The 26,816-nt window shown below is 43.9% G+C and overlaps 1 protein-coding gene across 1 annotated transcript in view; it reads left to right on the top strand.

Moving 5' to 3' along the window:
• Positions 1–26,816, top strand: part of F5 (coagulation factor V) — a 485,541-nt gene that overhangs the window by 405,624 nt on the left and 53,101 nt on the right. The window contains exons 20-22 of the mRNA XM_068269820.1: positions 5,906–5,977; positions 15,775–15,869; positions 21,305–21,460. Coding sequence (XP_068125921.1) covers positions 5,906–5,977; positions 15,775–15,869; positions 21,305–21,460 — 323 coding nt within the window. The remainder of the gene's footprint in view (positions 1–5,905; positions 5,978–15,774; positions 15,870–21,304; positions 21,461–26,816) is intronic.

Here is a 26,816-nt window from a genome sequence, read left to right as displayed (position 1 = left end):
TAACCTCTTGAGGATCGCGGTCTTAGACCCCCCCCCCCCCAGTGACAGGGCCATTTTTTTACAAAATAGGCCACTGCAGCTTTAAGAGCTCGCTGTAGGGCCGTACAACTCAGCACACAAGTGATTCCGGTTGTTCTTGAAAGGAAAGGGGGTTTTATTTGACTTCTCTAACTGTTGCCTATATGGATTCTTATCCATGCCAGCCAATTAGAAATGATCGAGCAGCTGTCTCCTGAGTTCTCAGTCTACAGCCATTCATGCTTCCAGTTAATGCTTGTTCAAATGAGGGCCCCTGCTGTCACTACCTAACGGGGGTCCCTGCTGTCACTCACTACCTAATGGGGGTCCCTGCTGTCACTCACTATCTAACTGGGGGTCCCTGCTGTCACTCACTATCTAACTGGGGGTCCCTGCTGTCACTATCTAACTGGGGGTCCCTGCCATCACTATCTAACTGGGGGTCCCTGCTGTCACTATCTAACTGGGGGTCCCTGCTGTCACTATCTAACTGGGGGTCCCTGCTGTCACTCACTATCTAACTGGGGGTCCCTGCTGTCACTATGTAACTGAGGGTCCCTGCTGTCACTATCTAACTGGGGGTCCCTGCTGTAACTATCTAACTGGGGGTCCCTGCTGTCACTCACTATCTAACTGGGGGTCCCTGTTGTCACTATCTAACTGGGAGTCCCTGCTGTCACTCACTATCTAACTGGGGGTCCCTGCTGTCACTATCTAACTGGGGGTTCCTGCTGTCACTATCTAACTGGGGGTCCCTGCTGTCACTATCTAACTGGGGGTCCCTGCTGTCACTCACTATCTAACTGGGGGTCCCTGCTGTCACTATCCAACTGGGGGTCCCTGCTGTCACTCACTATCTAACTGGGGGTCCCTGTTGTCACTCACTATCTAACTGGGGGTCCCTGCTGTCACTATCTAAATGGGGGTCCCTGCCGTCACTATCTAACTGGGGGTCCCTGCTGTCACTATCTAACTGGGGGTCCCTGCTGTCACTATCTAACTGGGGGTCCCTGCTGTCACTATCTAACTGGGGGTCCCTGCTGTCACTCACTATCTAACTGGGGGTCCCTGTTGTCACTATCTAACTGGGGGTCCCTGCTGTCACTCACTATCTAACTGCGGGTCCCTGCTGTCACTATCTAACTGGGGGTTCCTGCTGTCACTATCTAACTGGGGGTCCCTGCTGTCACTCACTATCTAACTGGGGGTCCCTGCTGTCACTCACTATCTAACTGGGGGTCCCTGCTGTCACTATCTAACTGGGGTTCCCTGCTGTCACTCACTATCTAACTGGGGGTCCCTGCTGTCACTCACTATCTAACTGGGGGTCCCTGCTGTCACTCACAACCTAACTGGGGGTCCCTGCTGTCACTCACTATCTAACCTGGGGGTCCCTGTCACTCACTACCTGGGGGCGCCTGTCACCCACTACCTAACCTGGGGGCACCTATCACTCACTACCTAACCTGGGGGTGCCTGTCACTCACTACCTAACCTGGGGGCGCCTGTCACTCACTACCTAATCTGGGGGCGCCTGTCACTCACTACCTAACCAGGGGGCGCCTGTCACTCACTACCTAACCTGGGGCGCCTGTCACTCACTACCTAGCCTGGGGGCGCCTGTCACTCACTATCTAACCTGGGGGCGCCTGTCACTCACTACCTAAACTGGGGGCTCCTGTCTCTACCTAAACTTGGGGGCTCCTGTCACTACATACACTGGGGGGTCCCTGTCACTACCTGAGCTGGGGGGCTCCTGTCACTAACTAAACTGGGGGACTCCTGGCACTACCTTAACTAGGGGGCACCTGTCGCTACTTAAACTATCCAGGCCAGCCAGCCCAGCATCACCACCAGGCAACCAGCCCAGAATCACTGTTAAAAAGGCCACAGCATCACCACCAGTCAGGCCAGCATTTACTTCAACCAGCCAAGCACAACCCAGCATTACCGCCAGCCAGGTCACAGCATCACTTCCAGCCAACCCAGCCACAACATTGGCCACAGCATCACTGCCAGCCAACCCGGCCACAGCATCACCGCCAGCCAGGCCACAGCATCACTGCCAGGCCTTTCAGCTCACACATCATCCACCATTCCAGCCAAAAACAGTATTGCCAGGCACAGCAGCCAGTTGAGGAGAATTGAGAAGCCAGTAGAGGAGAATTGAGAAGCCAGTTGAGAGGTGTCTACCATATTAAGGGGGCATTCTGTCTATTTCTGCGAAATACTGTCTATTTATGTGCCTCATGACTGCTGAATTTGTCTTGTTGGGGGCCTCATGATTGCTGAATGTGTCTTGTTGGGGGCCTCATGATTTGTTGGGGGCCTCAAGATTGCTGATTTTGTCTTGTTGGGGGCCTCACGATTGCTGACTTTGTCATGTTGGGGGCCTCATGATTGCTGAATTTGTCTTGTTGGGGGTCTCATGATTTCTGAATTTGTATTGATAGGGGCCTCATGATTGCTTTATTTGTCTTGTTGGGGGTCACATGATTGCTAACTGCGAGACTATGGGAAAAGCATAGCATTAAACCTACTTTTTTAGCTTTTTAAAACAGAAAATAAAACTGGGAGGTTATAAAAAAATGAATACATTTATTCAGGAGTAGGATGGATGAAATTGTTTATCTTCACAGTTTATTTTCAACTTGGATTTTCCATAATGTTCATGTACGTGTTAAAACGTTTGTACCGTATTTAGTTTAAATTGCTGTTGCCACTTTGCGTTAGATAAGTGACTTGTGGGTTTCAGTTTGGGCACTCGGCCTCCAAAAAGTTTGCCACCACTGTCCTAATCTAATGTCCCACCATTGCTAAGTTCATGTAAATTTGTCTCCACCCATGACCACACCCACATTCTGGTCCATGTTCACACCTATTTTTCGGCGTGCGTACGTAACCCTCATATTTTCTGGCGAGCTAGCTGCAGTGTGCTGATCTCTGCTGCCTACAGTATGTACAGTATAAGCTGTTTTCTAGTGCCTGCACTGTGTGCTGATCTACTTCAAGTGTGTACAGTATACGGTGTTACTCTGTGCCTTTACTGATTGTAAACCAGCTGTATTATATGCTGATCCCTGCTACTTTCAGTATGTACAGTATTAGCTGTAAAGCCTGGTACACACATACAATTTTGATTAGCCAATTTTAGCTGTTTAGCTGTTCATCAAATTCATTGTCTGTTGGCTCACTTACGGCATGGGGGTGGTAAAATTGGTCAGTGATTGACCAATCAAAATTGATCTATGCCTATACTGATTGTAAATTATCTAAATAGGACGGGACTTCATTCAGTATTTCAATGGGCAGGCCCGTTATCTGTAGCTTACACCATGCTAAGTTCATGTACGTTTGGCCCCACCCATGACCACGCCCACTCACGGCATGACCACGCCCATTTTTTTTGCATGTACCCCCTGCCTAGTGCCCACAGGTGCCCCCAATCTCCAAGGACCCTAGGAATGCCCCTGTAAAGGACAATGGGACATGATCTGCTTATAAAGGAAAAATGTTTGCCATCTATTTAGGAACGTGTTCTTTACAGTAAGCGTTGTTGAAATGTGGATGATTTTACCACAGGAGGTAGTTAGGACAAATTCTTTTTCAACCAAACTAACTAATAAAAGAGCCTTAAAAAATACCTCTTTTTACTTGCCGATTTTTCTTAAGCAATAAAATCATAGCTGAAACACTGCATTCCTGCGGCAGAACGATGTATTTATACCCCCCAAATCTTGAAGCAAAATTCCACAACTTTGCAGGTTGTGAATTTTGCTGCCCGGGGAGGCAGAGCTTAGCGCTGTAGCTCTGCATCAGCTGGAGTCAATCTCCGCTGATCTCAACCCCTCCCCGCCCCTCTCAGTGAAAGAAGACTGAGAAGGGCAGGGAGTGGTGAAGATCGGCGGAGATTGACTCCAGCAGAGGCAGAGCTAATGCACAAAGCTCTTCTTCTACCAGGAAGTGATCCCCACAATGCTCTCTCTCTTCTCTCTCTCTCCAGACACTGAAATTCTGCTCCCAGCAAGGAACCTAGTATTAGGCCTCGTTCACATCTGCTGCGCTGAGAAACGTGTGAAAGCGCGTGGCAAAAAACGCATGTGCTTGTGCGCGCTTTAGTCCGCGCTTCTGTGCGTTGTGCTGCGCTTCTTTAAGGCACGTTTTGATTAATGTAGCAGTTGTCAATAAAGCTTTGTTTTTCTATGTAAATGTATATTTTTTTCCAAAAAGGGGTAAAAAATGCATGCGCTTCTATGCGCTTTTACACGCTTCTATGCCCTTAAAAAGCGCACCCATTCACTTGCATTGATGTGCACTTTACAGCTCAACGCACAGAAATACATGCAAATCTACGTTTTTGTAACACTGCTCAGCGCAGCACATAGATGTGAACCAGCTACATTTCATTACATAGGAAAATCAATACCTTGCTGCACGCACAGGGCAATGCGCTGTGAAAAGCGCACAGAAATGGCCCTGATGTGAATGAGGCCTAACTCTTTCCTAATGCTTTGTCCCTCACTCACTTATTTTGCTCACTTCCCTTCACAATTCCTCTCCTCACTCACTTTTCTCAACTGCCAAGTTTTTTCTTCTATTGGTCACAAACTCAAATGAATCTAGACCCAGGGATTGGCAGCACCATTTAGCAGAGGTCATTTTTTTGGTTACCTTTTCTCAGAGATGTTGTTTTTTCTGCATAAAATGCCCCTACAGGTGCCTTAATAGGATCATAAGAGATCCGGGGCACTTTTGGACACTCCAGGCAAAAAATGGGTGTGGCCATGTACCAGAATGTTGGTGTGATCATGGGTGTTGCCAAATTTACACAAACTTATTAGCGGTCTAAGTAGGCCTGCCCAGAAAAGTGTTGGATGAAGCCCCCCTCTCCATTAATACAGAAACAAATAAAGTTCAGCATATCACATAAATAGGCAGTGTCACGTAAACATATGGGGCATGCTGGATGCTGTGTGGGGCCATGCTGGGCACAGTGGTATCTCTATGGGGCATGCTGGGTGTTGTGGTGACATGATGGAAGATGTGGTGCCTGGAGCCTCCATAGGGAGCATGCATCATTGTGTGTGGCCTCACTGTTTTTCCCGCTGACCCCCAGCAGAATAGCACAGCAGGAGGAACTACTCATCTCCTCCATCCGCTCTCCAAGTATGGAGACATCCTCTGTAGCGTGCTCCAGGCAGCCGGAGGTGAGTACTGCCACCATTGCCTGGGGGACATCTGGGGCACCCCAGAAGATCCGGTGCATGTGCCACTGATCTTTGGGGCTAGCAACGCCCCTGCTGTACAGTGAATGAACAACTTTAGATTGTCAGCTGGATACACTGAAATACTGTATCGTAAAGGGACATATACAAATATAAAGTTGGAATAAACATTTAGGCTGGTTTCACAGTGGGACGTTACAGGTGCACATTAGAGCAGCCTGTAACGCACCCCACCGCACAGCAATGAAAAATCAATGGGCTGTTCACAGTGCCCACGTTGCGTTACAGTGTAACGCTGCGCCATAATATAACGTACTGCATGCAGTACTTTGTAAACGGCAGAGCCGCGTTAGACTGTTTGCACATGCTCAGTAACGTTGGGGAGGAGCGGAGAGCGGCCAGGCACATGGCTAATTAATATTCACTGCACTCAGTGACATGCAGTGTTTACTTCCTAGAGCGGCCGCTCTGTGCGTTTTAACGTCCCCTAAAACGCAACGTCCTGGTGTGAAACCAGCCTTAACAAACATTTTCATTGTATTTACTCAGTTTACTCTAGTTCAGAATATGTTACATCCTTGGCATTGATGAATGAACTAAATGTGCAAGTCTGGCTTTCTTTGTCTTTGGTATGTATTAAAAACAACATATTTCATTTTTAGGATGTAATTTTCCACTTGGCTTAGAAAGCAAACTGATATCTGATGATCAGATCACTGCATCACATTACATAGGTGAGTAAAATTTATGCTAGCCTTAAGTAGTCTATTATTTTATGACAATTGAATGTATGATTATGGTACTATTTAATGCATAGATAAAGAATAATAGAAGAAAGTACTTGTCAGGAATATACTCCAACTGCATTGCTTCTGGCAGTCTCAGTCGCTCTCAAAATGTAGCATCTGTTAAAGAGGAACTCCAGTGAAAATAATGTAATAAAAAAGTTCTTCATTTTTACAATAATTATGTATAAATATTTTAGTCAGTGTTTTCCCATTGTAAAATCTTTCCTCTCCCTGATTTAGATTCTGACATTTACCACATGATGACATTTTTGCTGCTGGCAGGTGATGTCAGTGGAAGGAGATGCTGCTTGCTTTGTTGGCAGTTGGACCCAGCTGTAAACAGCTGTTATTTCCCACAATGCAATGAGGTTCATAGACATGAAACTGTCAGGACCATGGTCCTGACATCACACTGTGGGAGGGGTTTCACCACAATATCAGCCATACAGAGCCCCCTGATGATTCATTTGTGAAAAGGTAAAGATTTCTCATGGGAAAGGGGGTATCAGCTATTGATTGGGATGAAGTTCATTTCTTGGTCATGGTTTCTCTTTAAAGTCAGGGCAGGCTCTATGATGCAGCCAACTGAATCATGCAATAGAGGTGGCGAACTGTAGAGGGCGGCACTGTGGCAGGCAACACTGTGCAGTGGTACTGCCGAATGCCGATCTTTCTCTCTCTCTGCTGCTACTGCTTTACAGATCTGCATATGTCACTATGCAGGAAGATACTACTCTCCTGTGACATGCACACTGTGTCAGGGTCTTCCTACTATTAGCCTGGAGCTGCGGGAATTAAGAGAGCTACAGAGAGCTTTCCCTGTCCCCTACCTGATAGGAGTATCAGATTACTACTGGCCAGAATAGGAAGAGAGGAATGCAGAGGTAAGCATACACCATAAAGCATGATTACATGCGCCACACACTGACACACATGGAGGAATTGAGATGGGCTCTGGGGGTAGCCTGCCTGTCTGATATTTAAAGAGAATCTGTACTCTAAAATTCTTACAATAAAAAGCATACCATTCTATTCATTATGTTCTCCTGGGCCCCTCTTTGCTGTTTCTGCTACTCCCTGCTGCAATACTGGCTTGTAATTGCCAGTTTTAGGCAGTGTTTACAAACAAAAAACATGGCTGCTAACCAGAATGTGACAGGCTCAGAGAAGCTCTGTCTGTGACTCATACAGCAATAACACACAGCACACAGAGCCTGCAGGGGGCGTGGAGGGGGTGTGCATAGCTTCTCCCTATCACAGAAGAGCAGCACATTCCTGCCTGAGCCGACAAAGCCGACAAAGGAAAGAAGATTATATAACAGAGATATTACAGTGACTAGAGCAACTAGAAAAGGCTGCAGTAAGACAGACCACTTCAGAACAGTGATCTAAATAGAAAAGGAGCACTCCATAGTGCATTACTGCATAAAAGGTTTTTATTCGCAAGATTAAAAATGTACTCACAAGATGCAAGTGAATAAACGCTTGTCAGCGGGCAACCACCGCTAAACCTCCCCTTGGCGGTTCGTCCTTCCGCTTCTGTGGCCAGCAGTGCGTACCCTGATCGGACAGGTGCTCGTCTCACTGGGGGATGGGTGGGGTTTAGGTCCTGGCATGCCTATAGTTATTTTGGACCATATGAATTCAGCCTAGTAGGATGTCAGAGTCCTTGCTGTCTAAGAAAGCAGTCCAGTTTTTTTCAAAATGATAAATAGATCCAGTAAGCGATCCACTCAGTAGAGTTCAAGAGACAAACACACACTCCTGACAGCTCACCTGCTGCAAACTTAATTAAGTACTACTTGATGGTGGCACCATTGACTTGGACTGCCATGGACTTTCATTGTTCCACCAGCAGATGGCTTTATAGACTTTTGGTATTCTGGATCTCTACTATTCCACCAGCAGGTGGCTCTAGTCTGTCTGGGAACAACTATGTTGATGCAAATGTGGTACTGGGCTAAATATGTGACTTAATAATGCACCAAGTGTGGCCTCCCTATATAAGAGCCAAGTACTAACCTGTGCCAGCACTTTGTTTGCAGTTGCTCTGAGTTTCTAGACAACACCGATCCCTTGATCCAAATTCTGAGGGTTCTTTCACATTAACAAACACGTGCAGGAGCCGATTACCTAATTTTATTGGCCTGCGGTGTGACGTTGGGAAGTTGCGTTTTGACGCTGATTAGTAATTTACCCGATGTGAAAATGCTGTGGCTGGACGTTATGAAGCTCCCAGATGCGTTGTAATGTAATGCTCTGGAACGCTTCATCTAATGTGAAAGTTATCAGGAAAGTCAAATAGACTTTCATGTTACCTTTCTAAATGCAAACTAGGGCGATCCAAAACGCTTGGATCAGCTACTAGTGTGAAACAGCCCTGATTAGCGGAAGCACAGTGGGCGGCATTGAAGACGGAGACCTGTAACGTCATGACGCTGCGCTCCACGCTTGGAACGCGGAAATCAGGTGAGTAATTGTCCATACCCCTTCGGCCGCCCCACACTTGTCGCCGCTATTCTGGAGAGGGGAGAGAGAGGCAGAAGGAGGGGTCCCAGGTGAGGGACCCCTCCACACCCCGTCCATCTAGCCCTGCTTCCCACTCCTGGGGCACCTACACTGGGGGCAACTATACTAGCTTACTGGGGGCAACTATACTAGCTTACTGGGGGCAACTATACTAGCTTACTGGGGGCAACTATACTAGCTTAGGGCAACTATACATATTGGGGGCAACTATACTAGCCATACTGGGGGCAACTATACTAGCTTACTGGGGGCAACTATACTAGCCATACTGGGGGCAACTATACTAGCTTACTGGGGGCAACTATACTAGCCATACTGGGGGCAACTATACTAGCTTACTGGGGGCAACTATACATATTGGGGGCAACTATACTAGCTTACTGGGAGCAACTATACTAGCCATACTGGGGGCAACTATAATAGCCATACTCGGGGCAACTATACTAGCTTACTGGGGGCAACTATACTAGCTTACTGGGGGCAACTATACTAGCCATATTGGGGGCAACTATACTAGCCATACTGGGGGCAACTATACTAGCCATACTGGGGGCAACTATACTAGCCATACTGGGGGCAACTATACTAGCTATACTGGGGACAACTATACTAGCTATACTGGGGACAACTATACTAGCTATACTGGGGACAACTATACTAGCTATACTGGGGACAACTATACTTACTGGGGGCAACTATATTAGCTATACTGGGGGCAACTAAACTATACTAGCTATACTGGGGGCAACTAAACTATACTAGCTATACTGGGGGCAACTATACTGGCTGGGGCAACAATACTAGCTATACTGGCTGGGGCAACTATACTAGCTATACTGGGGGCAACTATACTAGCTATACTGGGGGCAACTAAACTAGCTATACTGGGGGCAACTAGTTTCACTGGGGGCAACTATACTAGCTTCACTGGGGGCAGCTATACTGGGGGAAACTGTACTAGCTATACTGGGGGCAACTATACTAGCTATACTGGGGCAACTATACTAGCTAATACTTTAAATTACAGTTAGCTCCGCCCTCATGTGGTCATGACCATGCCCATTTTTTGACGCGAAGCATGCCACAGGTTGTGGCCACGCCTATTTTTTTAGGGGGGGGGATGTCTTTTAATACCCAGCACCGGGTGCCAAATGCCCTAGGTACGCCACTGATTACACACACTTTCCGAGATGGTATACCAGGGAAAAGATATACAGACTCAGTTTGTAAGAACAAGCCCTATAGGTCAATAATAGAGTAGGTCACTCAAACATATATACAATAGAATAAAGTCTAGTGTAAGTCGGAATACCCTGTTGGGTGACTCACGGTTTAAGGTTCAGCACATATATGTGTATAGAGCAGTAGGTGGAGGTCTTTGCTTATCCCCCAGCACTGAGCAGTTTCAGTGTGGTGTAGCTATTCCACTAAGATCTGAACCATTTAAACTAAAATAGGAGACAGTTGTACCAATCATCATCAGTCTGTGTTGCATTATACACCTGACCAATAATGGTAGTGGTTCAAGTACATGTTGTCACCTACATAGAGCTGGGGTAGGAGAACAGTGCAAAAGGTGCTATTTACAAAGTGCTTGTATACTGGAAAACTGACATGTTTCACCCTAACGGCTTTATCAAAGTTTGCTGTACATATATACAATGAGAGTAAAGTGCACCCCCACCAACAAAGTTTCCCCCAGCAGGTAGCCCAAGTCAGAGCTGAAGCACCCTGTTCGGTGCTGATTTAAATACTGGAGGTGGTAACACGTATTAGGACATACCAGCTCCGTGGCATAAGATGAAGAGGCGGTTTCCCTGCTCAGCAGCGTCTCTGTGCCCCCTGACTAGCTCTGGTGAGTCGTCAGTGACGTAGAGCCACTTCAGGCTGTCGGTAACGTCACTTCCGGTAGCGCGTTCCCATAGTAACTGGGATGCTGCGCTAACCATATCATACTGTACGGTGCAATCACAAGGGTGGCTAGGCGGCATACTAGTCCGTCCAAAAGGCCACCTGTTCCCCACATACATGGGCAACATAGGTGCCACCAGAGAGTGCCCAACTATCTGTATGGCGCATCTGTTTATACGCAATGGGCACCCAAATTAGATGGTGATATAAGCGAACGACGATTCGCACGATCGTGACTACAGACATCAGTCACATCATTTAGTTTTAACATAAGAGGATGGGACATCGCAGCAACATGCCTGTATACGTATATTGATGCGCCTGCACCTGTAGTGCTACGCATCAGTCCCACATAACTTTTAGACGTATATGCGGAAGAAAGGTCGCATAATTATGCAACCTATACATGTTTATGCGGACAGAAGGTCGCATAATAGCATGCAGTATATTGATAACACAGATGTACTGAATGCTGAAAAATGCTTCTAGCATATAACTTCTCCGAAGCTATAAGTGTATTATACTGTGTTCCCATTCGGATAGGCTGTTAGCCATAATAATTGAAATTAAATACACGTAATACATGTTGGTAGCCTCATCATATGCAGTCATAGTCGTTGACTACATAGCCATATAGTATGTCCAAAATTGCAGAGAAGAAATAGTGCTGATGTAAAAAGGATCTAGAGAAGGCACGCCAGGTTAAAGTCCTCATTTAATTCATTGGGAGCAATCGTGTCCAAACGGAATATCCACTGGGACTCTATTTGAGTTAGTTTTTTGTCTAGGTTGCCCCCTCTAACACTTTTTTCAATTCCTGTATCCCCCAAAAATTGATATCAAATCTAGCTTGGGGTGTACTGCGTTCATATGTCTGGCCACTGCAGTGTCATTTCTACGTTTGATATACCCTATGTGCTCAAGAACCCTCTCTTTAAGAGCTTGAGTGGTCTTGCCCACATATACTGTAGTAGATCACATCTGCATCTAGCTGCATACACAACAGCTTTAGTGTTGCAAGTGTCGAAAAGGAGTGTAAACTTTTAACTGACAGATTTAAACATAGAGGTTTTCCAGATGTGGTGATAGAAAAGGCATATACAGTGGGTTGCAAAAGTATTCGGCCCCCTTGAAGTTTTCCACGTCCCTCACGTGCCAAACACACCCCCACTGCCATTATCAGTCAGGTGTATAATGCAACACAGACTGATGATTGGTACAACGGTCTCCTATTTTAGTTTAAATGGTTCAGATCTTAGTGGAATAGCTACACCACATTGAAACTGCTCAGTGCTGGGGGATAAGCAAAGACCTCTACCTACCACTCTATACACATATATGTGCTGAACCTTAAACCGTAAGTCACCCAACAGGGTACTCCGACTTACACTAGACTTTATTTTATTGCATATATGTTTGAGTGACCTACTCTATTATTTACCTATAGGGCTTGTTCTTACGAACTGAGTCTGTGTATATATTAGATAGTTAGCTTACTGGGGTCCACGTGCACACTATATTACATTGTTTGTTGGTTCCTTGTGTTGGAGTAATTGCATGTTGTTTGCATTTAATTTACATTTTTATTTGTATGCGCATTTTTACTCAATATTGGTTTGCAATAAACACTTTTGCACAGTATTGTCCTTGTCTCAATGTCAGTATCTCTGCAAACTGTGATCATTTCCTGATTACCTGTCTAGTAATCAAGAAACGTTTCCAGTGTGGCTATGTATCCAGGCTGCCTGAGTCATTTCCCCTTCCACCTTCACCCCCTGCAGGCCAGTAATTTCTCACCCTTCTTCCCCACCTCCTATTCAATCACTGTTACACACTCACCCTGAGTTATTTAGCCTACAAACCTTCCTGTGTGAGTAACTGTTTGTGCAGTAACTTTGTTGTGTGTAAGTTTGCCTGCTAGTGCAATGTGTGAGTGCGCGAACGTGCCTATTTGTGCAGTGTCTTTCTGTGTGCCTGTTTGTTTGTGGAGTATGTGTGTGTGTGTGTGTGTGTGTGTGTGTGTGTGTGTCTGTGTCTGTGTCTCTGTGTCTGGATGTGTATAGTGTGTGTGCATCCTTACAATGTTTCCTTCTGCAGCAGAAAGTCTAGAACCTGCCCTGTGTGACGTATGCGCAGTCACCCTCCAATTCCTGTTCCCTTTGTCATGCAGTTAACCATTCAGCCTCAGACCCCAAGGAAATCCTGAAGGCAGTCAGCACTGTAGGCAAAGTAACTTTTTGGATTGGTTGGTGAGTCCACACACAGTCCAATTTTGATTGTATGTATAATCAAATACAATCTGGGCTCTCATATAGAGGCCAGGTTGCTGCCACTAATCCGCAATAAAGCGTGCGAATGCGCTAAGTCTAACTCTAGCTAAATCCTGTAGGAAAAAGGGTTCATTTTACAACCTTTCTAGAGATAGAAAAACAACAAAATTAAAGGGTACCTAAACAGAGAAGGATATGGATTTTTCCTTTTAAAATAATACTAGTTTCCGGACTCTGCTGCTGATCCTTTGTCTCTAATACTTTTAGCCACAGCCCCTGAACAAGCATGAAGATCAGGTGCTCTGACTGAAGTCAGACTGGATAAGCTGCATGCTTGTTTCAGATGTGTGATTCAGCCACTACAGCAGCCATAGAGATCAGCAAGACTGCCAGGCAACTGGTATTGTTTAAAAGGAAACATCCATATCCCTCTCAGTTTAGGTTCCCTTTAATATCAAAACTGTTATGATAACAGCACTTAGACAAACTATTTTTAATCATTTATTTAAAGGAATAATGCAGAACAAAAATATAGCAATAGAATCAAAGTGATACAGAAATAATAAGGATTAAATGGAAAAATAGCTATTGATAGTCTGAGCAATTTGTCAAGTTACCGTGTCCTTTGCGATAATAAGTCCAACAGAAGATATGAAGTCCAGTTATGGAAAGTTCTGTGGAATCGATAGAAGTCCTTTGGTAGAATGAAATGCCAATCCTTTGATGGTAGATGGATGGCTGGACAAAAGACTCTCTCCTGTGTCCAGCAGTGTTGTTTTAACTCTTCCTCTGCCAAAGGGTGGAGTTGTAAAAAGAGCTGGTGGGGAGTGCCTTCTCTCGCCCTTTGTCATGACAAGCAGAAAGAATATGCAATCAATGGGAATGGTCATATCTCGGCACCAGCCGACCATAACCCGCAGCGAGTGACACGGGCACGCTTCTGGCGTTCTCTGTGTCACACAGATATCAAACATGTAAGTCTTGAGGTATTCCAAGGCGGAGCACTCTGTTGCTTGCTTTTGGAAGGTGGTAGGGACATGCTGAGTGGACCCACCACACACAAATCATTTTTAATAATTGTCTGCTAATTTTGAAATGGCTAGCATCGACAGAAAACTGATTAATTTAGTAAAATGTCTGAATGACTTATTCTTTCATATCAAGGTGAATTAAAAGTAATTTCCTCTAACTCTCATCAAGCTAGAGCAGGAATGTGGTGCTTAATTACTTTTACAATGCGTCCCTGTATCCTGTTTCCTATAAGAAGCCCTTTGTAGTAGAACGGTGAGCTATGTGGATGGCTCTGGTTTTAGGGTTTATTGGGGGCTTCCCTAGGGGACCATGACTTGTGAGGTGAGTTTGTTCTTTTATGGCCCCCCTAAATAGCCAATTTCTTCCTGGGAAGGAGAGGGATTGCTTGGCAATAAACACGAGCATAAACAAACACTCACATTCCCCAGAGCAGGGCTGTGGGATGAAAGAACACTGTTTTCTAAAAGCAGGCTAAGGAATTTAAAGGGGTACTCCAGATCCTATTTTGAGCGCATTTTCATGCGCTTACCGCAATGGCGTTCGCAAAATCGTGACACCCTGGTTAAAGTGACTGATTTGCTAGACTAGTCCTAATGAATGTATGACCATACCATTGTATTAGTACTTATAACATATTCCACTGCTTTTTACTACTTGAGGAATTTACAGGATAAGCATGCCAGGATTAGATTAAAATACATATGACACATAAAATGGGAGTACCACGTCTACAGTATAAGAAATCACTAAAATCACTGTTTTTAAGTTAAAGTGTACCAGTCTATTTCATTACAGAACAACTATAACAAAAAATGGTAAAATGTAAAATGCATGTGTCTACATAACTAAAAGATGTATATTTGTCCCTGCATAAAATGTACTACAAATGACCTTTTCCCATGTATGTGTAACTTACAGTAGGTACTATAAAGACAACTCAAAACCTGGTTTTGGACCAGCACATCTTCTTATTGGGGTTTCTCAAGGTTTGCAAAAGCAGTCCCTGTGAAGGTCCTGTACAAAGATGCTGAACAGTCTGCTTAGCCACATGCACACAGCTACACAGTGCCACAGCTGTTCAGGGAGTGTTTTGAGTGAATAAAGTATACCTTGAGGATCCCCCATAAGGAGATGTGCAAGTTCAAACCCTATTGGTAAGAGCCTGTTCATGCTTACAATTGTGCCACAACATGCTTATACAACTTGATATTTCTGTTGGCCATGGTGGAGTAGGATTACTACCAGTGAATGGAACACGGGTAGGAGGCACCCAAAGCAAAAATGGATCAACTAATAATTGATATAAGGTAAGAAAATCATATATAAAAAAATTAACCCGGATACTGGACCCGGACACATACAAACCTGGCATGTATTTGACCCGAGGAAGCAGTTTACGCCGATAAATGCATTTTCATGTGATTGAATAAAGTATTGATACCTTTTTATGAAAACTCCCTGTTTTCCTTATATCACTTATTAGTTGATCAATTTTTGCTTTGGGCGCCTCCTACCCTTGTTCCAGTCTTAGCACCTTACGTTTATAGGGTTCTCACCACACAACTTGATTGTAGGGTAAAACTTTTTTTTTGGCGCTGCGACCGAAATCCACATCCGAAAGGCCGAGTGGGGACGGTACTTCCCCACATGCCCATATGAGTGGTTGCCTCTGGAAGCAACCATCCTTTGTGATTATATTTCTACAAGTTACACTATTATTACCCTTGCTAAGCAATATTACACTAGATTGGGCTCCCAGTGTCCGTGTGTCCTTTTTTGTCTCTGCAAGTGCAACTTGACTCCACTGCATCAAAATGTGAATAGTGTTATATATCAGGAAAGGGAGAAGCTTACATATTCACAGTACACTTTGCTGTGAACAAACATACCTCTTATCTGTTTGGGTCCGTTTTAAATTTTACAGTTTTTGATCATAGTGGTGTCTTAAATCTACACTAGTTTGTACTACAGTCATATATAATGTATTTGTTTTTTTTAAAGATTATTGGGAGCCAAGGCTTGCTAGGCTGAATAATGCAGGTTCATATAATGCTTGGAGTGCACACATGAATAAATCTTCATTGCCATGGATACAGGTATGTGATTTTAATAACTAAAGGAATCTAGGATAGTACTGAGAAAACACAAGTAACACTTGTTTAACAGTTTCATGGTTTGTATTAAAAGACAAGGTTTTTATTTTTCCTTGAGACAACAGGAAAATTGTTTGACTTGAGAGTATGAGCCCAGGCTGTTACTTTCCTCATACAGTGTTACCTAGTGTCTATTGCCCCCCCCCCCCCTCCCTTCCCCATACAGCATTACCTAGTGTCTAGTGGTCCACCCTCCCCCATACAATGTAATCTGGTGTCTAATGGTACCCCCTCCCTCATAGTGTTACCTGGTGTCTGGTGGTCTCCCCTTCCTCCCCATAGAGCATTGCTTGGTGTCTAGTTGTCCCTCCTCCCTCCCACATACAGTATTACCTGGTATCTTGTGGTTGCCCCTTTCTCCTCCATACACTGTACCTGGTGTCTAGTCCCCCCCCCCCCCCCCCCATACAGCATACCTGTGTTTAGAGCTTCCACCCCCATAGATCATTCCCTGGTGGTCTTGTGGCCCCTCTCCCAGCCCATGTCCCCTAATAGTAGAGTAATGGCAGCAATGGTGGTTCAAGAATAGTCTCACCTGACATAAAGTTGGACGACATTGCACCAAGACACCCTGTGTCTGTTGTTGCATTCAGACTCTAGTGTTTGTACTTACTCTGCATGCCAGAACCAGGAAGTAGCGAGAAAATGCAAATGCTAGAGGCCGAATGTGATAGAAGACATGGCGAGTCCCAGTGCAGTGTTGTTCAGCCCTGGATAAGATTACTTTTTTCTTGAACTGCCTCTTCTGCCATTACTCTGCTATTAAGGAATGCAGGAAGGGAGAGGGGCCACTAGACTACCAGGGAACACTCTATGGGGAAAGGGGGGACCAGTAGCCCCAGATAACACTGTATAGGTAAGGGGGAAAAAGTCGGACCCCCCTCCCTACGCCCCCTGTCTTGACCAAAGTGTAAACTGAGATTTTGTTTTGGGGAATACTGGGGTATAAAATCTTGGTTTATACTCAAGTATATCATGATTAAAAGTTGCAATGTTATATCTGCTTTTATACATAACAAATACAGTTAAGGTTGGTCAAACACAACTAAATGGCTGGCTGTTTCAACTCAAGATTTATACTGCCCAGTTATATACCTCTTGAGTAACAGTGAAGATTCACATTGCAGCTTCAATTCCATTCACTTTTGCTTGGCTTACTGCTTCATAAAATTATAACAAGTATGCAAAATAAAGGTGCCAGGTAAAAGCTGCTAGTAGAATAGCGGAAACATTTACCGATATTCTATTTTACGGGGTAATTACTACTGCCAAACCTAACTCTATTCTCACACAGAATCCCCCCCCCCCCCATGCTGCCTAAACCCCATCAATGCCTAACTCTAACCACCCCCCTGCCGATGTCCAATAATAACCTCCCATGCCTAACCTTTGAACTCCCCTTCCTGACACCAAACCTTAACCCTCCTTCTTAATGCCTAACCTCAACTGCCCTTGCTGGAAATCCACAGCAAAAAAAAAAAATCAGAAATACTGAAGGTGCTGCAGAAGTTTGGGCACCACCATAGGCGTGCAAATATCATTTATAAGTTGAAGTTTGGACGTCAGAGGGGGGCTGATAAATAGCGGGTGCTGTGGCCGCCTACTGTACAAATAACGGGCTCTTCTCAACACACTACAGACCTAGTGTCAGTACTATGTAATAACCATGGGACGGGATTATCTTAATTTTTTAATGGGAGGGGGGGGGGGGGGATCAGCTCACATTTTACAAGTTTTACATTTATTCAGCTCAAGTTTTACATTTACCATGATTGCCAACTGTCATGTCGCAGTGTTTATAGAATGGATCAATGCTTGGCATGAAAGGTAGTGTGCATGCACACATGACTGTGCATACACACTAGTGCTTGCTTTTGACTGGCCATCTCAACCTAGCTGACCTTAATTTAACCACGTCACTACCTTCAGTGAAAGCAGCTTTTTTTGCCTTTGAGAGAGTTGTACTTCCAAAGCTTATATTTTTTCTCTACTTATTCCGAAATAGACAATCTTGGTAATGTTTTTTGTTTGTTTTTTTCAGAACGGATTGGGCTTAATTCTAATGTTAAACATTTAATTCCACACATTACAACAAAAATATAAACCCATAAAAACAACACAAAATTGTGAAATTAGAAAAATTAGAACATTGTGCAAAAGTCCATTCATTTCAGTAATTCTACTTAAAAAGTTGAAACTCGTTTATGAAATAGGAAACCTTTTTTTCACTTTGACGCTACAAAAAAATATTTTAAATGGGGAGTTAAAATGTTTTTCCTAAAACTATATTTTCAATGTCTCTTGAGTGTAGAGACACCAAATTTGTGTATTTATTTCCAATATTCAGCCGATTGGCTGCTCTGCTGCTAGCTACGGGACCCGGCTGTAGTACAGGGCCGGGTTATGTAGAATATCGTCGGGAGGAGAGGCATATGGACGGATGTTCGTGCAGCTCTCCTCCATTGTTATGATTTCTGTGATCATGTGATCACTGCGGTCATGTGACAGCCAGCTTGGCATGCAGAATGGCAATTGCCCGCTCTGCTAATACCCATGGGACCAGGCTACAGTGTACTGCTGTGTCCTGTGCTATACGAGCGGCAGGGGGCAGGCGACTGCATTTACCAGCGCCATTTATTAATGGCGCTGGCGGCTTTAAAGGGACAGCCGCACACTGTTTATAAACGGCGCTCAAAAGTAAAGTGGTTAAAGGTCATGCTGGACATTACGAGTAATGGGTTTTCCACTGGCAGTTGCAACAAAAAGATTGTGTTTGCCAGCAGGCATGAACATGTGATTCCCAAAGTGAAGGTGTTTGCGTGGGCAATCCGCCAACACTATTCTACAACTGTGTTGTCACATAAACTGCCATTATGGCCCCAACAAGCATAATTCTGAAGTTCAAGCATAAAGGGCCATCTCTCATATAACATATGTGTTGATACAACATAATTTTTCTGGTCTACTCACTGCCTCTGAAAATTCAAACATCTTTGCAATAGAGATGGTCAATGACATGCAAATAAGTTGTACTTGCATTCAAATGTCATTTAAATTGTATGCAGCTTGAAACTGGACCAATCTTTAAAACTTCCTGTCAATTGTGATTGGTCTATGTTAAAGCTACATACAATTTACGTGAAATTTGAATGCAAGTAGAACTTATTTGCATCTCATTGTCCATCTCTACTTTGCAAGTTCAGTGATTCTTAAACAATACAACTTTTATTTATATCAAAAACTTTATTTTTCAATTACAAATACACCTCTGAGGGCTTGTTCACACCGAGGGCGTTTTCGCTATTTTTTAAGTGCTTGCAATTTGCAAAATCACCTTAAAAGTGCTAGTGCAATGATTCCCTATTAGAGAGTTCACATCTGAGCGGTTCGTTTCTGATCAAAGCACTGCCTGTACCATGCTACAATGGAAGGTATGGGAAAAGCCCAAATCCCTCCAAAATCGCTTTGTGTGGTGACTGCGTTCACACTTTGATGAATAAATACATTGTATTTATTAATTTCCAGGTCAAAGAGCTCACTTCCTGACTCATGTCAGGAAGTAAAAAAACAAAATTGAAAAAAAAAAACCAGAATCGAAGCGCGCAGGTAAGCGTCGGGAGGAGAAAAAAAGTGGAAAAAATCGAAAATTGCTGGCGTCAGCAATTTTAGATGTGAACAAAGCCTTAGGCTGGTTTCACAGTGGGACGTTACAGGCGCACGTTAGAGCAGCCTGTAACGCACCCCATTGCACAGCAATGAAAAATCAATGGGCCGTTCACAGTGCCCACGTTGCGTTACACAGTAACGCTGCACCATTACACAACGTACTTCATGCAGTACTTTGTAAGCGGCAGAGCCGCGTTAGACTGCTTGGACATGCGCAGTAATGTTGGGGAGGAGCAGAGAGCGGCCAAGCACATGGCTAATTCATATTCACTGCACTCAGTGACGTGCAGTGTTTACTTCCTGGAGCTCTGTGCGGCGATTGGCCGGGCGGGACCACGTGATGCCGCATGCATCCAAGAGTGCGCATCACAGCATCACGGACGCCAGAGTGAGCTGCACAACGCAGCTCACTCTGACGTCCACCTTAGAGAGCACCAGGCGTTGCGTTAGGGGCACGTTATGCGACCATAACGTCCTCTAAAACGCAACGTCCTGGTGTGAAACCAGCCTAAAGCTATACATTTTTTCCTTTCTGTGTAAATAGGTCACATGAAATCTGATGTGTCTAAACGTGGCCATTAACAGTCAATTTCTAGCAAAAAATCGTTTGAGCAATCAGAAATTCTGATTGGATTGGTGTGATGGGCACAATCGCTTATGATTGATTATAAAAATAGTCGTCTGATTGGATTTTTGTCGAACCAAAATTTGGATTTTTCTTGTTGGTTGTGATAGATAGGAAGCAAAGATTGGTTTGTTGATGGTGTAGCGAATGATTTTTCTTCCGATCAGAGTTTCTGATCGCTTGAACAATTTTTCGCTAGAAGTTGGACCGCTAGTGACCACCTTAAAGCAGCTATTTGTTAATATGTGGAGATGTTTTTTACTTTGAGGCAATGTTGAAAAAAAAAGTCGTCCGTACTATGCGTTATCACGGCTTTGTGAATCAAGCCCATTGAATACAATTTCTTATTTTTTTTCCTCACCCTGACATTTTGCACAGGTGGTAACATCTTAACTGCTAGCAGGTGCATCACTGCTGGGCAGCACGGTGGTGTAGTGGATAGCACTCTCATCTTGCAGAGCTGGGTTCATAGTTCGAAACCTATCCAAGGCACAATCTGCAAGGAGTTTGTATGTTGTCCACATGTCTGTGTGGGTTTCCTCCAGGCACTCCCACATCCCAAAAACATACAGATAAGTTAATTGGTTTCCCCCTAAATTGGCCCTAGACTACGATGGACATATGACTATGGTATAAGGGGACGGTTAGAGACAAGATTATGTACTCTGTAAATCACTGCAGAAGATGTTGGCTCTACTTAAATACTAAATATTAATAATTGTTTTTACTGTGTGTTCCAAAACCAGCAGAAAGAGAACACCTGGGCTTGCAGAATGCTCTGGGAGAAGAATTTTGCAAAATAAACACCCTAAACTAAACATCACTGGGAGGGCTACCAATATACAGCAATATACAGTATAGCTACAGTATAAGAAGTGTTTCTGATGCTAAAACCAGCATAATTAATGTAAAAGTGGATATCCTGAATAATTTAGTACATTCTACTATCTGCCACCGGAGCTCAGTTTGCCTACCAATTTGAATTTTAGACTATAGATTTTTAGCAACTTGGGATGTGTTTTTTCTCTTATCATTGAAATATAAAATATTCCTTTTTTGGAAAACCGTTACTTTTCTTTATGTTTAGGTGGATTTACAAAAAACAGTTTTAATCTCAGGAATACAAACTCAAGGAGCTAGAAAATATCTTGTTCCACATTACATCACTGAATTCTTTGTCGTGTACAGTAAAGATAAAAGGAAGTGGACTGCTTTCAAAGGAAACAGCACTGCATTACATAAGGTTTGTAATAGTTGCTTTACTAAGATACAGTAAATGACTCTTGGCCTATGACATTAACCTCTTGAAGACCACATGCTTACACAACCCCTAGTGACCAGGCCATTTTTTACAAGTCAGCACACTGCAGCTTTAACACAAATTAATCTGCCCTCCTTTTCTTGACACCAACAGAGCTTTCTGTTGGTGGCATCTGATTGCTACAGCACTGTTTGTTTTGTTTTTTTGTATTAATTTAAATGCCATTATCTTTTTAATAAAAATTTATTTTTTTTTCTCCCACCCTCCCCCGAGAGCCAATCATAGTGATCACATCTCATAGGCATCAGTCTATGAGAGGGGATTATAGATGGGCCGATCGTTTCGCCGGCAAACGGTTCCAGGCGAACTTTGGTGGTTCGCGTTAGCAGAGAACCGGGAACTTTTTTTCAAAGTTCGGTTCGCCCATAGACTTTAATGGCCGCAGACTTTAACGGTTAATAGCAAAGTCCCCTTACATAGTAGAAACACCAAAATTGTTGGGAATGTTAAGTGGAATAGTGGGAACAAGAGGAACACATTTTTTTTCAAAAAGACCTTATACTTTTTAAGAAAATCAATTTTAAAGTTTCAAAGTAAAATTAGCCGATTCATAAAAAAGAACCGATTCATTAAAAAGAACCTGATGATTCAAGAACCGTTAGTATAGCAGAGAATGCGTCCTGAGCAGGACGTGAAGCTGCCGGCTCCGCTGCTGTCTCTCCCCACCTGCCTGCACCTGTCACCCTCACCTAGCCTGACACCCGGTGCACCCATGGGTGCCAGGCTAGGTGAGGGTGACAGGTTGAGTAGGTGGGGAGAGACAGCAGGAGCCGGCAGCTATGCATCCAAAAGGAGGCATTCTCTGCTATGTGGGAGGCATCGGAGATCTTCAATCAACTTAATTGAAGATCGCAACATAAGAGGATACAGTTTGTTGGATCATTTACCGTGGATATTGGTGTGGGAAAACTTTTTTAAAGGTACAGGTAAGTATTTATGGTTAATTAAGAATAATAAAATACTTTTCTCGTGGTTGTGTTTTTATTTCATTTAACCCTTTGTGGAAATGGGTAAGGGGTACTTTGTAACCCTATACTCATTTCTCCTGGGAGGGGGGTGGGCATCTGGGGGTCCCCTTCTTAAAGGCTCGGGAGGGGGGGCCCCACGTCGTTTTTTTTATATTTATTTCCCACACTCAGAACATTAAAAAAAAAGTTGATAGCAAATTTTAAAAAAATGACGTGGGGTCCCCCGTCCCAAGCCTCTTTAACCCCTTGTCCCCCATGCAGGCTGGGATAGCCAGAATGCGGAGCCCCGGCCGACTGGGGCTTCGCACCCTGAGCTATACCAGCCCGCATGGTCCATGGTATGGGGGGGCTCCGAGGGGGAGGGGCAGCCAAGCCTCCCCCTCCCCCCCGGAGCCCCTTGTCCAATCCATGGACAAGGGGCTCTTCCCCGCCTCCCTTGCCCCAGATGGAGGCGGGGGCGACAACTCCCTGGGGGGGGGGGTTTCATGGTGGCATCTGGGAGTCCCCTTTAAGAAGGGGACCCCCAGATGCCCACCCCCCTCCCAGGAGAAATGAGTATAGGGGTACAAAGTAACCATTACCCATTTCCACAAAGGGTTAAATGAAATAAAAACACAACCACGAGAAAAGTATTTTATGATTCTAAATTAACCAGAAATACTTACCTGTACCTTTAAAAAAAATCCCCACGCCAATATCCTCGGTAAATGATCCAACGAACTGTATCCTCTTATGTTGCGATCTTCTATTAAGTTGATTAAAGATCTCCGAAGACCCCCACCCACATAGCAGAGAATGCGTCCTTTCGGACGCATAGCTGCTAGCTCCCGCTGTCTCTCCCCACTTGCCTGCCTGCACCTGTCAACCCCCACCTAGGCTGACACCCAGTGCACCCATGGGTGCACTGGGTGCCAGCCTAGGTGGGGGTTGACAGGTGCAGGCAGATGGGGAGAGACAGCAGCAGGAGCCAGCAGCTTCACGTCCTTCTGAGGACGCATTCTCTGCTATACTAACGGCTCATGAATGAGCCGCATCTTTTTAATGAATCGGTTCTTTTTTTATGAATCGACTCTTTTTTTTTACTTTAAAATTGATTTTCTCAAAAACTATAAGGTCTTTTTGAAAAAAAATTGTTTTCCTCTTATTCCCACTGTTCTTCTTAACATGTTCTGCAAGTTTGGTGTTTCTAGCTTTTAAAGCAGCTTTGCTATTAACTGCTAAAGTCGGCGGGCGCTTAATTTTCCCACGGTCAGAAGGAGTTACTTTAAAATTGATTTTCTCAAAAACTATAAGGTATTTAAAAAAAAAATTCACCTCTTGTAGTCACTGAAAGATCTCAGGTGTTAGACACCTTGAAACATCTTTTCCATCACTTTTCTGGCCAGCATAAATGTTTCTAGTTTTCAAAGTTCGCCTCCCCATTGAAATCTATTGCGGTTCGCGGAAGTTCATGCGAACCGAACCTTCCGCGGCAGTTCGTGAACAGGGTTCGCAAACCTAAAATCGGAGGTTCGGCCCATCTCTAGAGGGGATCAGTTTGTGAGCCACTTGAGGGGACAACTCTGTGACAGAGCTGTCCCCAGTACAGCGCTGCACTAGATCGCTGTGCTGTCCAAAAGAAAAACGGCTGTTTTTTTTTCCTTTAACAGCTTGCCAGCCGCAATCGCGTCTGTTTATTTATGGAAGCTCGCGCTAGAGAAAGCACCAGCTTCCTTCAAATCTCGCGCATCCGAAGGAACAATGAAGCCCCTTTGCGGCCACGTTCCTGCGTTAGGTGGTCACAGAGTGGTTACACTGTGTTTAAATGTAACCTTGATTTTCTATATAGAAAATATTTTCCTTTAGAGCAACACCAATCTACATTAAACTAAAATCCCAGTGAAAATACTGACCCTTTGAAAACTACCCTCATAATAGAAGATTCATTTTAAGGCTTTAATTTAATGTGCTGCTCTTTTTTTTTTTTTTTTAGGTTCAGTTAATTTTTTTCAGGCACAAATGTTTTTTACATTTGTAATTTACACATGTTGCTTTCTTTGCCGTCACTCAGTAGTAGTAGTAGCAGTAGTAAGCTTGCTGACTAGTTTTCAGACTCTGCCTTTACTCAGCCTCCTGATTAATGCTTGGGAATTAGGAGAGAGGACTAAAGAGAAAAATAGCTTTATTGACAAATCCAAAGATAATAGTTTTCTTGAAGAACAGTGGTCCAATTGACATAATCTTTGGGAAGTTGTTTAAAAGCTCACACACACGTCCAACAAAACCCGACCCGACAATATGACCGACCACACAACCAAGTCCGTCAAAATACGGAGCCCAAGTTACTATAAAAACAGCATAATTTGGCTGCCAGCACCATAGGGGCTTGGAGGGAGAGTAGTAATTAACACCGCCGGGACTTTTGGAGGAGCGGGTGAGCTTTTTTTTTACTTTGCCCTGCGTCCAAATTTCCTGGTACTGTTTTTGCATGAAAGACATTCACATTAAAATATATAAAAGCAAACTTATTTACCTCAATATCTACACCTCTTATTGATCAAATTATTAACTAATAGTTCTATATAGAGGGAAGTAAAAAAATAGATACTAAATCGGGATCATCGCTACTGTCATGGCCAAAAGTTTTGACAATGGTGCAAATAATGGTTTTCAAAAAGTTTGCTGCTTCAGCTTTTGGTGATGGCAATTTAGGTATACTGCACAATGTTCGGAAGTGTGGCGAGATTAATTTGAAAGTCTTTCTTTGCCATTAAAATAAACTTTAACCATCCCCCTCCCCCGACAAAAAAAAAACCATTCCCACTACATTTTCACCCTACCACAAATAGACTTGCTGAGACTATTCTGTCATGTTGATTGAATTAGATTAGCAGACTAGATGCTTAAAGGCGAAGGATGCTTAAAATCACTGTTCTTTCTCTGTTAACCATGGTTACCTGCAAGGAAAGATGTGCAGTCATCGTTGCATAAAAAGGGCTTCACAGGCAAAGATATTGCTGCTGCTAAGATTGCACCAAAATCAACCATTTCTCGGATCACCAAGAACATCAGGGAGAGAGGTTCAATTGTTGTGATAAAGGCTTCAGGACACCTAAGAAAGTCCAGTAAGTGACAGGAGCATTTCCTAATGATGATTCTGCTGTGGGATCAGGTTGCCAGCAGTGCAGAGCTTGCTGAGGATTGACAGCAGGCAGGTGTGAGTGCATCTACACACACAGCAAGGAGAATACTTTTGGAGGACGGCCTGGTGTCAAGAAGAGCCACAAAGAAGCTATTTTTCATCAATAAAAACATCAGGGACAGGCTAACATTCTGCAAAAATTACAGAGATTGGACCGTTGAGGACTGGGGTAAAGTCATTTTCTCTGATGAAGCCCTTTTCCAAATGTTTGGGGATCTGGCAAAATGTTTGGCCGAAGAAGAAAAGGAGAGCACTACCATCAGTGCTGTCTCATGCCAACAGTCAAGCATCTTGAGGCCTTGTGTGGGGCTGCTTCTTATCCAAGGGAGTGGGTTCATTCACAGTTTTGCCAGAGAACACAAGCCATTAATTAACAATGGTACCAAAACTTCTTCCAAACACTTAAAGTGGTATGCAATTCTGCATTTCTTTTTTGTTCTAAAAGATTATTTACAGCCGTAAACTTACTACCAGAAAAAAATGGTAACAGAACAGCATTCAAACAGTAGGAAAACATGTTTTTATTGAATATTATAATCTGATTGCCATCTGGAGTCGGGAAGGAATTTTTTTCCCTTTTGGTGCTAATTGGACCATGCCTTGTAAGGTTTTTTTTGCCTTCCTCTGGATCAACAGGGATATGTGAGGGAGCAGGCTAGTGTTGTACTTTGTTCTCTGGTTGAACTCGATGGACGTATGTTTTTTTTCAACCCAAATAACTATGTAATGATGTAATTAGGTCAGAGTTTAATTCCGCTTTAAGAATAGTTTGGTGAAGAACAAAAGGCCATAGTAATAGCTAAGTGGCTCGGGAAACAAAACATTGACATTTTGGGTCCCTGGCAAGAAAGCTTCCCAGACATTAATCCATCTGAAAACTTGTGGTCAATCCCCAAGAGTCAGATGGGCAAACAAAAACCCACAAATTCTTATGAACTCCAAGCATTGACTATGAAACAAAAAGAAAAAAAGGAGAGTGAGGAGCGCTCCATAGTGTATTACCCTTTAATAAATAAAAACAATGCGCATACAAAATTGCACTTACTAGATACAAAATGTAGCAGGCGTATAACATGGGCTAAAAAGCCCTCTCATCAGCAACCAACACGGGGAACCTGTGGCCAATAAC

Source organism: Hyperolius riggenbachi, chromosome 2, assembly GCF_040937935.1.
Source record: "Hyperolius riggenbachi isolate aHypRig1 chromosome 2, aHypRig1.pri, whole genome shotgun sequence".
NCBI lineage: Eukaryota > Metazoa > Chordata > Amphibia > Anura > Hyperoliidae > Hyperolius > Hyperolius riggenbachi.
The sequence above is the reverse complement of the archived record's forward strand: the minus strand, read 5'-3'. Positions and strand labels throughout refer to the sequence as shown.